This window comes from Colius striatus, chromosome 1 (genome assembly GCF_028858725.1).
Source record: "Colius striatus isolate bColStr4 chromosome 1, bColStr4.1.hap1, whole genome shotgun sequence".
Taxonomy (NCBI): domain Eukaryota; kingdom Metazoa; phylum Chordata; class Aves; order Coliiformes; family Coliidae; genus Colius; species Colius striatus.
The window spans coordinates 140,992,154-141,008,522 of NC_084759.1; the positions used below are offsets into that span (position 1 = coordinate 140,992,154).

The 16,369-nt window shown below is 46.5% G+C and overlaps 1 protein-coding gene across 5 annotated transcripts in view; it reads right to left on the minus strand.

Annotated features, from left to right (window-relative positions):
• Nucleotides 1-3,758: 3,758 nt before the first annotated feature.
• The window catches only part of BCL2L13 (BCL2 like 13), a 39,314-nt gene continuing 26,703 nt past the window's right edge, over nt 3,759-16,369 (minus strand). For all 5 annotated transcript variants that reach the window (XM_062009837.1, XM_062009863.1, XM_062009869.1 and 2 more), the window contains exon 7: nt 3,759-5,706. In XM_062009837.1, the coding sequence (XP_061865821.1) occupies nt 4,903-5,706 (804 nt within the window). In that variant the 3' untranslated portion in view covers nt 3,759-4,902. The remainder of the gene's footprint in view (nt 5,707-16,369) is intronic.

Here is a 16,369-nt window from a genome sequence, read left to right on the forward strand (position 1 = left end):
GGACTTTGCCACACAGCTGTGTACCTGGAGTCAAATCAATGCTCCTTCTGGTAACCTGCTGCAGTTGACACTACTCCTGTGGTGTCTGTGCCTGTGGGAGCTGACATACAGGCACAAAGTGACCTTCAGGATGTTTCATGCCTGCAGACATGGACTCTACCTAAGCATGGAAACTGAGGCTGTGGTCAACTACCCCCCCCCCCCCCCCCAAATTTCACAGCAAAAGAATCTGGTAATCACACTCTCAAATTCTGTAGTATGAGCTTGCTCTGGTTCAGCACAGGAGCGCAACTGTGCTGCCAGAAGCACTCCTATGTTTTGCCAGAAGAGCAAGATCTCCTTTAGTAGGGCTCTGCTGGTACTACCATACTGCTGGAGCTGAATTAAAGAGAGGGGAGGGTTGTGCCCTAGTAGTTTGTCTACTGCAATCATTGCCATGAAAGAAGACCAAATTTCAGAACGTTGCTTGCTAAATTACTAATTAAAGTTGTTTTGTAACCATGAGAAAGCATTGATTAGTTTAAAAACGCAGTCCAAAGCATCAGCCTAGCCATGAGCAGAGCCACATGAAAAGAAACCCATTTCTGGCACCAGAACTTGCCCTGGGCAGGAGCACTGAGTGCTACAGCCTTCAGCTGCAAGGCTCTCAGCGCAGCCTCCAGCCACAATGCAAACATAGGCCCTCACCAACAGCAAGGATGGATTCTTGGGAGTAGTAATTTGCTCTCCAGAGGCAGGTTAGGAAAGAGACAACTAACTGCAAACAGCACCCCACCAGGCACTTCACCTCCAGGCAGAACCTGAGCTGATGCCTGCAGCTAGGCTTGATGCTGGGCAGTGTGTAGCTCCGTGCTGGGAGCTTCTGGTCAGGGCCCAGTGCCCAGAGCCAGAGGCTGCTTCCTGATGCACACCTGACTGCACAGAAGGCTGCAGGAGGGTTGCTTGCTTGCCTCTAGCTCCTTCCATTGGGCTGGATCTAGCATTTTAGCTCTAAGTTACTGTATTTTTTCAGCAGCCAACTGATCACCCCAAGAGCCCTGACTCAGTGCTCACTTAGGCCCAACAAGAACCAAAACCTTAAGCTGCTGCGCTGCCTCCCTGCCTGTGCCCAGCAGTGCTCCCACGTGGCTCTGCCTGCGCAGCTCGGCCCTGCTCTGCCACCTCCAGCCCCTTGCTCTGCAGCTGCTGGGGGCAAGGGAACCAGGAGGCAGGAGCCCACCATGCTCCTGCCATGTACCTGGTTGCAAAAGGCTGGGATGAGACTCCGCTTCTGGGAGGGGTTCGGACTTTTATGCAGCTGAGGGATGGCTGAGCTTGGGCCCTTGTGCCCAGCCTGTGGCTCAGGAAGGGCTGCTGAAGAGAGCAGGCCCTTGCCCAGCTCCCAGGCAAGCAGCACAGGTGAAATTTAAGCTGCACCTCCTCTCGGCAGCCTTTTCCTTGGCAGCTCCTTGTTCAGCATGTTACTCCCTGCCCACCCAGTCCTCTGCTGTTTTAGCATCTCAGCTTTAGGGTGTGCTGCAGACAAGGATAAAGTGAAGAAAGAATGGGTCTAAGGTAGATATTTTGTTAAGGTACAGGCCACTCGAGGACAGATATTGAGGCACTTTTGGGAAGGGGATAAACAACACAAGGGAGAGGAACTCTATATGCCCTTTCGTAAGTATACAGCTACTGCCTTTCCTCTGCCAGCTGCATGAGATCCACTGAAGAGAGGGTGTATCACACGGTTTGGGGAATTCAGACCCTGCTATCCAAGACTACTTTGATAAACTTGAAGATGAGGGGGCAGGGGAAACCCTTCCATTTTCTACTTCATACATATAACAGAGCAAGCAGCCTGGCACTCAAGTCTGTACGAATGCTGCCATCTGAGCCTACCTGCTGTTTGGTGGCTTCCACAGGGCCCATCCCAGCTCTGACCACAGGACTCCCAACTCAGTAGAATTCAAGTCACATACTATATATTTTTTAACTGTGTGGTCAATGGAGTGGGGGGAGAAGAGGGTACAAATTCTTGCTGGCTTGTCAAATCTGTAAAACCCTAAAATGAGAAAAATATAAAGGACCAAGCAACCCAAACCCACGCTGCAGCTGATGCTCTATTACATGTAGCAACACATCAGATACTCGAGGCTTTCACCTCACCCCAAAAATGCTTAACAAAACAAAGTCATTTATTTATTTTCCTTACTACTGCTGCCACCCTTCTTCCTGCTGCTGTGTATGGAAGAAGGTTTATTCTTAATGCCCCACTGGGCTCCTTGTGCCAACAAGCTTAGGTTTTCTTCCCTAGCCAGGGTGGATCTATTCTTCTCATCTGTCCTGTACCCATCTCCCACACATCTACTGGAATAGCCATGTATGAGGAGAGCTAAAGTAACAGTGCTCCTGCTCCTCCCCCACCAGTTTGTCCACAAGTTATCCAGAGTGTCCACAAAATCCATCTCTGCTTCAGAGTGCATGTGGGTACTTCTGTGTAACACGCTGTGTGGCTATAGGTGGGAGATGTCCCAAACGCAGGTGCATCATCTTCCGTAAGGAGAGGACACAGGTCCAGTTAAGAATGGCCCTTCTCCCACAGAGAACATGGCTGGAGAGGAACTGGAGGCTGTGGGCCAAGCAGCAGGAGCAGGGCAGGCCCACCCCCACAAGTCAGGCCTAGGAACAGCCACACACCCTCACAGGCCCCATCACTTGTTGATAAACACTATTGAAACACTTGTGAAAGGAAACAAAACTGTAAACGTTTGTGTAGGTCCGAGTCAAAAGGAGCATAAAGTCCCAGGAAAGGGAACTGTGTGGGGGGAAAGGCAGACACCAGAGACCCTGCTGCAAGGAGGGATGGCTCCATGACCGGTTCTGGGCACGCAGCACAGCAATGAGAATACCCACAGGGCACCAGGAAATGGTAGGAAAAAAAAGTCAATTCCATCCATTTTGCAACATAGTAAAGGGTGGTTTTTGTTTCGCTCTGTTAAGGCCAACTTGCTACCTTTTGTATATGAAGGAAGCGCAATCAAAGATCAAATCCAGAGCTCGAGTGCGGTCCACAGCAGCAGCACACACGCAACAATCCTTCCTCTCAGTTCAGCCTCACACACACAGACACACACACAGAGTTCGAAATGCAAGAAGTTTTTCTAGAAAAATCCGCTCTCATAAAAACTGAAACAAAAAAATAGATCCTCGTAATCTGCCACGTTCTTACTGACTCCCCAGCAGCGTCCTGGGGCACGGGTGGGACAGGAAAATGCAGAAAGGTTATCCTAAAATAACGTGCTAAATCTTTTGACTCTCAGATCACTTAAGAAATGGGCTCATTAGAGACATACTCTAGATAAGGTTGTTTAGAAATAAAGTACCTTGTCTTTGTGCTTTATGAAGATTAAGCTTCCCATAAGCTCAATGAGTTCCCTTTCACCTACCTGCCTCTGGCCTAAGCCACGGTGCCAGCACGAGCCCTCAGAGGCGCATCAGGAGTTGTGCCTGGAAGGCCTAAGGTGCTGCCCACCGAGCTGCAGCGCAGACGCGGCCGGAGCCGGCCATGGGAGGAGGAACGCAGCCACGGTGGGACCCGGTCAGACCCGCACCTACAGCCAGACTTCCTGACACCCGCGCTTGAAGCGGTGCGACTGCAGGAAGAGGGATTTAGTTGGTTGCCAAAGTAACCTCATCATTCACAACCCTGTGAGTTTGGCTAATTACAGATCCAGAGTCACCCAAGTAATCGCACTGAACAACACTCCAGCTCAGGTCAGTGACAGGCAGGCAGAGGAGATGTTTAATGTCGTTTTCCTCAGTTACTGTAGTCCATTGCTTTATGTACCTGGAATCGTCACAGCCAAGTGAGGACTAAATACACTCTGTGCTTCATCTGGGAAAGACGCTGCAGGCTGTGGTGTGACAGAGGGCAGCGTAGCGTGTGACCTTTGCACTGCACAGGAGGCACTGGCCTCACTGACACGTAGCTTTGCCGTACCTTTGCTGAACATACCCTGGTTGGTAGCAGAGCTCTGATCAGAATGGCACTGTGTCCAGCATGGATTTTGCACCTCTGGTAACTCAAGGGTGGTAGGAAAGTGGGCTGGGCAGGAGCAGAGCAAATAGATTCTTAAACCAGCAAATAGCAGTGTAATTCCCCTGCTTCCTCCTCGCCCTCCCCACCCCCAGGAACACCAGGATGCTCAGAGATAATACAGCTATAGAGAGGCAGCATCTTTACAGGATGGGGCTCCAGTAAATGTTAGGGGCCAAAACTGGTGTGAGCAAAGAGGTAAGAATAAGCACTCTCCCACTGGGGCTTAGGAGGAACCTGCGAGATTAGGAGGAGCAGTGCTGTACCTGAGAGGAAGCTGAGCCAAAAGGGAGATCAGCCTCTCGCTACAGGACTCAAGTTGGCAAAGTTTGCCAGGGAGGGCTCGGGGAAGCGATGGGAAGTGACAAGACAGCACAGCTGCAATAGCGGTCACTCTGAGAAGCCAAAAACTCCAGGGGTTGGCAGCAGCTGTCTCTCTCCCCTTCCCCTGGGGATTTCTCTGTTCCAGTTCCTAGAGTACGAGCACCCCTTTCTTCAGCACCTGCGCTTAAGTTCTTAAATTTGCAGAATGTTTTTGTTTTGTTTGTTTGTTTGTTTTTAAAAATACCCCTGTACTTTAATCGCGAAAAACCAGTCAGTCCCTGCCTTGGTTCTACTAAAAATGTTGATTGTCCACAGCCAGAGGCCCACTGAACAACGGCCTCACCCCCATCACCATTAAGTTACTAAAACGTCCAATGAAACAGCAGGCAGCTCAACCTTTTAAGTAACACAACTACAGGAATCAGATCACGCTCTCTTCTCCTTCCCCCCTCCTCCTCTTCCTCCTTCAGAGAGAGAGGCAGAGAGAGAGAGCGCGAGCTCCGTTACTTTTTCCTAAGTGCCAGCGCTACCCCGACGGCCACAGCCAAGATGGCCACGGCAGCAGCCCCGCCGTACAGCAGTATCGATTTCCCTTCCGGCAACAAGATGGGCTTCTCCTCTGTAGTGCAGGACTTCTCTTCTATTTCTTCCAAGCGGCCCTCTTTCCCCACTTTTTTTTCCGCCGGAAGCAGTATTTTCTCAGGTTCGGGTGCGGGCTTTTCTTGCGATGGAGCTGCCTTGGGGACAGGTTTGCTTAATCTGGGCATTTCAGGTTCAACGACCTCTTCAGCCGCTTTTCCCTTTTCCTCCTGTTTCGTGCGCAGAAGCGCGGAGGGATGAGCTTTTTCAGCAGTAGCAATTTCAGCCGGAGGTTTTGCTTCCTGTAAAGCAGCAGGGGTTTCTGGAAATGCTGCCTGCGCTGTTGTCTCTGACACCACCGCTTCCTCAATCCCCTCCGGTATCTCCTCCTTCTCCACGTGAACTATATCGGAGTTGGAAGAGTTGTTCTCACTCCTTTCTTCAGCCCCGCCATTGCTGTCCAGGCTTTTGACTTCTTCAGGATCCATGGCCACCTGCTGCCAGGACTCGGGTCCCAAGGAGACGGGCAGGCTCTCCGTGTGCCAGCTCTGGCTCGCCGAGAGGGAGACGGGCAGGCTCTCCGACTGCCAGGACGTGGTCACCGTGGGGGACTCCGGGGGGCTCACCTGTCCCGAGTTGTCGCTGGTCAGGATGTAGATGTCATTGCTGTCCTCTGCAATCAGCCCGGGGTACTCTTCCTCTTCAGATTCCAAGGTAAAGACTGTCCCCTGGGAAGGAAAAGGAGGACACAACACGTGAGCGATGGCTCCAGCTGTGCGGGAAGGAACAGGACACCTGGAGACTTAGTGGGGCTGGAAGACACTAAGAGGCCTCTGTAGGAACAGCAGTTGCCTGACCCACATTTCAGAAGAGACCACGATACCCAGCTGGTCCTGCTGGCATTTCCAGAGAATGGACCCTCTTAAAAGAGCTTTTGCTGGGAGCTCCTTCTTTCCCTGACGTTACTGCACCACTGAGTACATCACTAAACCACATGAATCGGACAAGAAGATACCAAAGCCTGAAACAAAACTGAAACGAAACAAAGCAGAAAGCAAACACAAGCACTTGAGCCCAGCTGAATACCACTCCCTTCCCCTTTCTGTGCAAGTGCTCTGTACTGCTTGTCCATTTTCATCTAACAGTGTTTCTCTTACATTCATTTTATTCCATTTCCAGTGCTATCTGAAGCTTTTATTTCTACTTTGTACCAATGAGCAAGAATCTACAGTAATTCTAGTTATTCTACTACAAACAAGTTATCTATTCTTAGTCGAGTTCATTTTCCAAGACCATCATCGTAACTTTGGCTATGCAACTTCAGTTAAAGCAACCAACCAAGCTGACATCCAAAGAGCTGACAAGAGTTTGCTTGGTTCCAGGTAGCTAGCAAAAATCTGACAGTGGGTTCCAGCTAGAGAAACTGCAAGGGTAAAATACTGACTGATTCCATCCCTTACAGAAAACAGCATCACTGATCCTAGTCATGCATCGACTTCTGAGCACCTAACACACAGGACATTTGTTTCAAGGGGAAAAAAAGAAGTTAGGTGCAGAAGATGGGTGTGACACCAAGAACATAAAAAACAGGGAGAGGGGCAGAGAAGAACCTGGAAGTTTGCTATGCTGTGTAACAGAAATCTGTAAAACCATTAACAAATACTAAATTACGCTCTTGCTCTTAAAAGAAGTTATTCCAACATTTTATCAAGTACTGCAGCTGGGAGCCTCTTCTGTGCAAACTCCTCATTCACGTGCCGAGCTTTCTTGTACAGTGCCATCATCACGTGAGGAAAACAAAACAAATTAAAATCCATTTGTTCTCTTTCTCCCTGCTCCCTTTCACACACAATAGTTCTCCTAAAGCACTCCAAGCAGTTGTCTCCCTCTTTTTAAATCCCTTTGTGACACCTGTGAATTTGAGGCTTGGTTCTGCTCCAGCCCCCTACCCATGGTTTTCTATTCCAAGACACGTCCTCGGTTGTTCCACAGCTTTTTATGAATCCATGCAGTGGTCTGTCAGGAACCGATCCAAGTTAAAAAACAAACACATTCTGTGTTTTGCTGAGTTGTTTTTAACCCTGATCAGGGTCCAGCGTGGCCCACTGAGACACCCGCTGTGTGAGCGTGACCAGGGCTGGAGCAGGGCCAGCAGCTGCACCTGCTCGCACTGATGCCGAAAGAGACGAATCAATACCGGTGCCCTGCTTAGAGGGCAGAAGGAAAATAAAGCCATTTTGGCTCTGGTTTAGTTCCTAACAGGCAAGTTGCTTGGGTGACATACAGGTCACTGGTTTCTAACTGTGAGCGGCCTAATGTGCAGGCTAGAAGCAACACACCTTCCCCCTCAGGGAACCACAAGAGGCCCCGAGTCTCCACAAACACAGCCGTACCCTCCACAGAGACACCTGGCGCGCTGCAAGGCCTCACTTCCCTCGAAGGGGAAGGGTCTGCATGTACACAAATTACCCCTAAAAACCTCCAAAAGCAAGCTGGCAGGCACAGGAGAGACCGCAGAGACGTTGCTGGTCAGTGTCAGCAGTTGTGGTGAGAGCAAACAAAGCAAGAGGCCTGGAGAAAGCACTAAACCCACACTTGAGGAGCTGTGCAGCTCGCTGGCAGCAACGCTTCCATCTTTTGCGGTGGAAATTGTTACCCTATCAATACCACTGTGAAAAGGGGTCAGTGGAGCATGTGTTGGGTATGGGGGTGAAGTTTCTCTACCCACTTCCCACTCCTGGAGGCTTTTGCACAACAGTGGAGGCTGTAGTACAAGACAGCACTTGGAACACATGGATTTTGTAACGTATTTTGGCAGGGATGGGATGTATATCTCATCTTCTCAGCCTAGCAAATTGCAGAAGATATTTGTGCATGACCAAAGGAATCTCACAGAACACTTCGAAAGAATCTTTTCTTGATAAATGCCTTTAGATTTCTTGGATGTGTTCAGAAATTCTAAAGAGAAGTGACATGCAGAGGTCCTCAGGAAGGGTTTAAAGCGATGAAGCCATTCACTAACCAGTGAGGGACTACCACGAAGTCTCGATTCAGAATTAAATAAAAATCAACAAAGCATTACATTTGTGAAAACATTCAGACACCCCAACACGTCATCAAACCCAAAGCAAGTTCTGCTTTGTAAGCAAAGACTGACAATTTGAGACTCCATTACCCTCTTAAAAGTCACTGGAAGAACTGAGCTGCTTCTTAGATGCAGTTCAGGCCGTCAGAACAAGAGTTCTGCAGCCTGCAACCAGCATTGCAAAGTAAGGGCAACAGAAAAGAAGAGCCAAGAAACTTCAGTAGAGGCAGAGGTAAAGGCCAGATGCAAAGAGACCAGAGGTTAGCTTCCACCACCCTGTGCTGAGGACACAGAGGCTTCCCGGACACTCCGAGGTTGTGCATTCTCTCCTTCGATCATCAGGATATTCCCTGGATGTTGATTAAGTAGGAAATGCTCTCACTGCAATATAAGCTACTAACAGACACCTAAGATCAGGTGATAAAGACTCAGAACAATGACACTTAAACAACAAAATAACTAGGGGTAAAACCTGCAATCTCCTGAGCCTCTGTACTACCCTCCTCTCAGCTCAGCTCTACCCTGCCACAAATCAGAATGAATTTGTTTCCAACCTGCACAACATCATCACCAACCCGACTGTGTTTGTGCTCTGCTGCTGGCAAAAAGAACACGGAAAGAACACATCACTGGTAACAGCTCTTCTCTTAACATACCACTGGAGTGCACCCAGGGACTGCTTCAACACAAAAGCATGTCAAAGAATCCTCCAAAACCACGCTATGCCTCTGCCAGATTGTGAGCAAACTGGTGATTGCAGCAAACTTCAGTCATAAACTAAAAAAAAGGACCACCAAGGACCATATTCAGATGGCCCAAATTGCCCTAAAGTCTTATACTGTACAGTGGTGAGAGCCAAGTGCCCGTGAGCAGTGACTCAGCAGATCAGGGCAGGGAAGAGGGAGACCCCATTGTCAGTGGGGACAAGCAGGTACAGGGCCTGCGGTGAAATTTAAGCCATCCTGATACTCCTCAATACGTATTCTTCCAGCCTCTGCTGCTTCTCTAGTCTTTATTCACCACTCTTAACTTTTCTCGTCCCCCTCACAGGGGAAAATCAAAGTGGACTCTGTGGCTGCCCAGCAAAATATCTTTGCTCAGTATGGTGCAATGCTAGATCCTGATCAGGTTAACAAACAGATGGGGAGCCAATATTGTCAAACAACAATCGGGTATGAGTTATTTCCACATATCAGGGTACTTTTTAAAGGCCATGTGCCTTGCTGGAGAACTTTGCAGATACACTTCTCAGAAGATACAGGTAAGATCTGGGCATATGTCTGAGAGTAGTGTGAAGGATGAACTGCTCTGGAGAAGGTAAGGAAAGGAAGGGACGGTAATCCTCAGCATTTCAAATGCTTCGTTAATACGTGTAACCCTACTACACACCCATCCTACCTTCAGCAGAAGCTCAAGCGCTTTATTGTTCCTTTTCCCACGCAGACTGCACTGACCTCAAAAGAGTTACCGGTCTCTGGCTCCCTATAAATCAGAGCCTTATAAAGCCTGACTGATTCCTTTCTGTCTTTACAGACAATTTCACTTCCGTGTCAGTGCCTCAGGGACACAACTCTCCAAGCCCGAAGGCACAAACCTCCTGAGGTGGAGAAACCTGGGGGAAAGTTAACGGGCTGCGTGCCAGCGGGTAGCTTCACCGCTTTTTCATTAAAACCTTACAAAGCTTTAATTGAAAAGCCAGACAGTAGTAGGCATTATTTAGCACACATGGTTAATATTTCTTGAGCTGAATAAAGAGTTGGTTCAGAAAATCGAGAGGGCAAAGATGAGATTATGAGCTGGTTGAGATTCGCACTATTTGGTTTTTTTCTTTTAAAGCAGCTGTTAATAAAAACTGAATGACATTTAGGACACTTCTCTTGATTCATCTACAGATGTGACCCAGAAGCAAAGCTCCCACAGACAGATTAATTCAGGACAGGATGGAACATGTGGAAGCATTTTTAATAACCTGAGGCCTTATATAAGCCCTATGCTTTAGATTTAACTGCAAATAAGGGATGGATGTAAGCACTCCTTTATCTGCTTTGTTTATTGTAAACAGATAGTCTACTGATCCAGACCAGAAGAAACAAGAGTTCTTTTATCACATTTGGGATGGGTGTCTTACAAATGTGGGGCACTTTTTCTCACCCTGCATACTTAGAGAGCTATGTCAGGTATGTCAAGAGAAGCAAGAGTAAGCCCCTCATAGCAGCACCCGGCCACTGCTGATCCCAGCCACTGCCATTTGTGGGAAGAGCTGGCACAAGTGATGAGGAGAAGGAGAACTGCTCCCTGCTTGGCTAGAACACAACAACTTCACAGGTGCTTTTAAGTGGCAATTTCCTGCTATATGTTAAATGTTGGTAGTGTTCTAGTGCTGTTGGTGGCCAACATCACATGAGGCAGTCCTGAGGAGAAGATCTACTTAATTCTCTCAAGGGAGCATTTGCAGATCAAAAAAAGGAGCTCCAGAAGTCAATCAGTGTCCCCAGCCTATGTAGTTTTGACTTGTAGAAATTTTCCACAAGATTTCTACAAATGACAGAAAGCACTTCTAACAAACGTGCTAGACTGGTCCTCAGGATAGGTTACATCTGTTAGGCTGCAACTGGTAACAAAATTATGACCAAAAAAATGTCTGAAAGGTCTCCCAAGCAGCAGAACCCATCGCTCTGGATTCAGCTGTAGCCCTGCCAGTGTCAGCAACCTCAACTTTGCCGAAAAATCACTCTCAGCACTGAACAATACCAACCTTTACCATATAGTAGGAAACTGCTGCTTAAAAACATCTGTCAAGTTTCAATTATGATTTAAAGACAGCAAACAGAACAAAAAACCCACCCCAAACTTGGCAACTGACTCTCATGATGACTACACTATTTTTCATAGTTTTCTAATAGAAAGGTCTGTTATTTATTGCATATGAACAAGCTGACTTACTAACTATAGTACATATTTTTTATGAACAGCTATATCCATCCTTATTTATCAGAATGATAATATCAGCCTGATTTATGCAAAGCTGCTTCTGGTGGAAGCATATTGAGATCAAAATTCTGAATGTCTCAAAGAGGAAAGTAACTTTTTGGTTTTCCCTCACAAAAAACCAGCAGGAATAATAGTCCATGCTCCATCAGTAACAGAGACGATATTCAATAATGAACGGACAGAGATCATCATTAAGGTGTCCAACAGAGCATTTAATACAGCTTAGGGAGGACTTGGAAAGCCCTGCCCTGTGAACTCAGAAGACCAGATACATACAAATGGACTATGTCTAATTGCTGTGGGTTTGGTTTAGTTTTAAGTGTTCTGAAAAGCTCAACCAGTCTGGACGTATGAACAGACAAGTTACCGCTGAGTCTGTCCACAAAAGGCAAGATGTGGACAGCCAACTCTTACAAAACTCATCTCTAAAGATGCTAAAAAGCCCCCCAAAAAGCTGTGCAGCTCAGCAAGCCACCTATACATCCAAAATTCTATTGATTTCCTCCAACGGAAGCAAAAATCGTGTACACAGATCAGAGAGGAGCGTCATCTTGTGGGGAAAAAAAATTATCTATGTTCCTTCAACTCCTTTACCCTGAAACTAAATAGGCTCGACATAAAATCCCCAAGAAAAGGAGTGGCTTGAGGTAAAGGAGGAAATGCTGGCAGAACATCAATGTTCCAGGAGAGCATGATAAAAAATTCAAAACACTCAACACAGCTAGGACAGTACTGACTGTTTCTTGTTAACACAGACTATCACAGTGAGAAACGAGTTGCTGTCACTACTTTCCTTGCCCTGACGGCGTCACAGCAGCAACCTGAGTACCAGGAACCCACTAAATGCATTTGGGCTTAAAATCTAGAGTCTGAGAAGCAAAAAGCATGGAGTGATGAACTGGACTGTGCCTGTGGATCCCAAGAGATCTCCTCTGGGGAAATAAGCCTGTTTCCCACAGTAAGAGCTTTCCCCTTGTCGTATGATTTGTAGCTACGAGAGAGGAGCAGTTTGTGAAACTGTCAAGATAGGTGGAGCCAAGAAAAACAGAGCAGAGCAGAGTTCACGAAGGAGACTGTACTTTTTATTAAAGGAAAAAAAAATTAACAACAACAGAAAAGTCATATGAACCAAAATAAAGCATAATAATATCACTGCCACTGCTCTCATCCTCTTCCAAGGAACATTTTGGCTTGAACAGCCTGCAGAAACGATCCTATTCCTTCCCCTGCCCTCCAACATAACCTCTACTACCTGCAGAGAGTCAGCACCAAAGCAACATCCTTAAAGGTTTCGGTCTTAGCAGTTTAAATTGAAGTAAATTCAGTTATTTAGAGATCATTTCTTCAGACAGACTGATTTGAAGCTGTTGGAAGGGAAAAAAGAAAGGAGATCTAGTTGCTCTTTGATCATTTAAGTTTTTTCTCCGTCAGTCACAGTACCTAAGAAACAAAAAAGATCTCTTACTGTACCAAAGAACTTACATATAAATAAAATGGATGTTTCAGTGCTGTGGGCCATGATAAAACAGTAATGAATAATTATTTTTAAAGGAAAACTCCTTTCTAGGACTTATCTAATTAAACTGCCCCCTTCTTGCATCTCTGCTCTACTAAACTTCACTTCTCTCTCCTCCAGTGGAACACATCTCTATTTCTGCATTGTCATTCTCAAGGCAGACACCTGAACTGCTGCAGGAGGAGATTTTAATCTCCAGTAGTGCAAAACGACTGCTTCACTTCCCTAAGATGACAAGTCTCTCTTTACTCTTTTTCTCCAGACTGTTAAGAGCCCCTAGTACATAGATCAGTCAATCATCAGCAAAGAAAATGTCAAAAGCGGCAGAAAAGCCCTAGACAGAACAATGGAAACAGAAAGCAGCTCTCCTAAGGCTGAGATATGAAAGTGGAAACACTGTGCATATTTCTAGCAAATTTACTCCCTTCAACATCAGCAAATAACTGGTCAAATTAAAATCTAGATCTGAACATCATGAGTGAAGAGCCATGGGAAGGCAGAGACAATTTCAGCTATGGGTCACAAATATAAATAATGAGCCTCTTGCTGAGAGAAGAAAGTTAATTAACTGAGCACCAACAAACACCGATCCCATGCACATAATTCACCTTCTTCAAGCAAGTGAAAAGCAGATGGGCTTGTAACATGCATGTGAATCTGAGGGGAAAAAAAAGCAAAAAAGCAGATAGATTCTAAATAACCTTATGCTTTTGCCTTCTTATAGACATTCCAAGACTATTTGAACACAGATGAAATCTAACCACAGAAAACAAGATCCGCAGAGCTTGAGAGTAAGTAAATTAATTGGGAGGAGTAGGAAAGGAAGAGGAAAAAACATCCTTACCAAGTAACTGGCCTTACTGTGCACTTTTCCAGGACACCAAGAATTGGTTCTGATGCAGGAGCACTCAGTCCTGACAAAGTCAGAGACAGCAAAAAGGGAGGGGAGGCACACGGAGGGAAGGGAGGGAAGAGGAGGAGGAGAAAGGAGGAAAGAGGAGGAAAGGGGAGGGGAGAGCATGTACACTGCATGACAGTTTAAGACCCAGCATTGCTGTCAGGAAAGAGAATGAAGCTACTGCTAAACTGGGCTGGGAATTGGTTTGCAATGGCTCAAGATGGTAAAAGAATTACATCTTGGTATGACCATTCAGGTTCAAAAAGAGTCGGGAAGGAAAAATATGTGTGCCCATGTGTATCTATTTACAGAACCTGGAATGCCAAACATGCTTTTTGCTCCAGAAGAGAGATCATACTAAAACTTAGAGTCAAGCAGGGTAAATGTAAGAGCTGCACCCAAGCTTTTCACTGCATTTAGTGAAAGAAGCAGGCTGTCCAGAAAAAAGCAAGATTTCCTTGTTTTCCTGCAGTCGCCCAAACTCAATTTCCACCTGCTTGCAAATCTAAGAGATTGTAAACTAGATGGAGTAACTATTTCACCTCTTAGCTGACATTTATGTTGCCAGCTGCATCCAAACGCAGTATACAGTGCATTGCAGACATTCCTACTTGGAAGACCTTCACCCTAAAGCGGTAAAACAGACCAAGGGAAAGGGGAACAGCATACACAACAGCTAGAATTGTAGCATCAACATATTGTATGCACTTGAAGGTAAGAATATGCCAGCCTTTCTCTCATGAACCAATCAAACATTACAAACCCCAGTCCCACTCTACCATAAGAAGTTAGCTACATTACCATTTTAGTGCCTGAAGGGACAATGGGAGGGGAACACATTGTTCCAGCACATCATCTCATCACCATCTATCTCAGGACCAGGATGAAAAATCAAAAAGCAACTTCTCATCTCAGAAGTTCTACTTCTAATACCCCAATTTCCCATTTCTCGCAAGCCACACCATTTACTTGAAATCTGCTGCACAGCTATCCAATTTAGCAACCTTTATTCCCTCGAGCTAGCAATTTCACTTCTTGTTAACTGCTGTCTACCATCCTCAATCAGATGCTTTCCTGGACCTAGAAGCCTCCTGAGCCCACAAAACAACTTGAAGCCTTGGACATACAGAATCATAGAAATGTTTTAGCTGGAAGAGACCTTTAAGATCATCAAGTCCAGCCTTTGTCCCAGCCGTATCAACCACTAGACCATTTCCCTAAGTGCAACATCCACTCACCTCTTAAACAAGTCCAGGGACAGTGACTCCACCACCTCCCTGGGCAGCCCGTTCCAATGCCTGACAACCCTTTCAGGAAAGAAATTCCTCCTCATATCCAGCCTGACACACAGAACCTCGGGAGCTCTCCCAGCCGCATCGTGGCTGCACAGCATGACACAGCAAGTGGTCCTGCTGGATGATACAGCTCTGTCAAGCTCTGATTCCACAGATTCGAAGTGGGGCACAGGAGGGTTCAGCTGAATCCTTCCCTTCGAATGGCTACTTCTCTCCTGGCAAAGGTTGACTTCAAATCCAAAAACTGAAGAAGATCCCAAATTGCATGGTGCCAAGGGAAGGAACAGAACCAGAGACACTAGAGAATTTTTGAGGTCTGCCCCTGAAAAACTGACTCAGCTCTCCTTTGCTCCTGATGCATGAAAAAAAACCAAACTGGTGCTTCTGGCATCTTCTCAGTTTTAAGTAAGCTCTTAGCAGCTGTAGGAAAGACCCACTTTCAAACCAGTCTGGAATAACACAAAAATGGAACCTTTAACTGTCACAGACTCACAAGTGTATACATTGCCCTTACAGCTCTAGCAAAGTACTACCGATGAGTCGATCCTGCACACAAGAGTCCCTGTGACAGATGCTTTTCTTAAAAAATGCAAACCACTTCTGTGATGGCTAACAGCCTGCCAGGCAGGCAGCTCTTCTCAGAAACACAAACTCTCCCAGCTGCAGCTCCCCTCTTCCCTTGCTCCCACCGCTGCTGTCCCCAGAGCATCACCCCACGGACTCGGAACACATGAGAAGCAATGCTGCTCAGTAAATATGAACACAGTCATTCTAGGAAAATAAAACACCCAACCCCAAACCAATAAAACCATATATTCCCTTTCTCCACATAAAGTCACAAGTCCACTGGGTCCCCAAGCCCACGCCCAGAGCAACTCACAAGGGGTTAGTGCAGCTACATTAAGTCGGCTGGAAAGGATTTTCATCACCTTGTTCTCTTTCCTCACCCCTTCTGCTGTTTCAAAAAATAGCTCTGGCTTGTTTGCTGTACTGCTTATGTCAGTCTGATTTTATGCCTGACTGGAGGTATATAGACAAGCTCGTAGCCCATTAAACACCGACTACCCAGATCTGTACATACATGCACAGTCACACAAACACAAAGCAGAGCCCACTCCCTTGGAGGCCACGCTAGGAAGCTGCTTGTTTTCAAGCTGTATTAAGGAAGTTTACAGGAGACCTCAAATAGGAGCTAGAAAACAGACCACTGCCTCTTCTGAGGTTAAAAAGAAAAGCAGAAAAGTAAAATGGCACTAACATCCATCTATCTTAAAGCTGCAAGAACAGACCTTCCCCTGTGATGAAAACAGTTTGAAATGTGAGTGCATTTATCAAATGACCTCAGGTCATTTGGCTGCATGCTCTTACTGTTTCTGTCCGTTGAAGACAAACAACCTTCCCCAACACTCCCCCAAAAGGCTTTGAAAACTACTACCCATGATTGCTGGGAAGGCAAAGGATACAGGAAAGGGCAGACGTGCAGAATTTCTGGAACAAACTACTCTTAAAAAAAACAAAACCCTGAACCAACTTCAGGTAAAGCCCTGAAATACGAGAAGCTGTCCAAATGAGATTTTTCCTAGCAGTGCTTTTTAATCACTGGGTC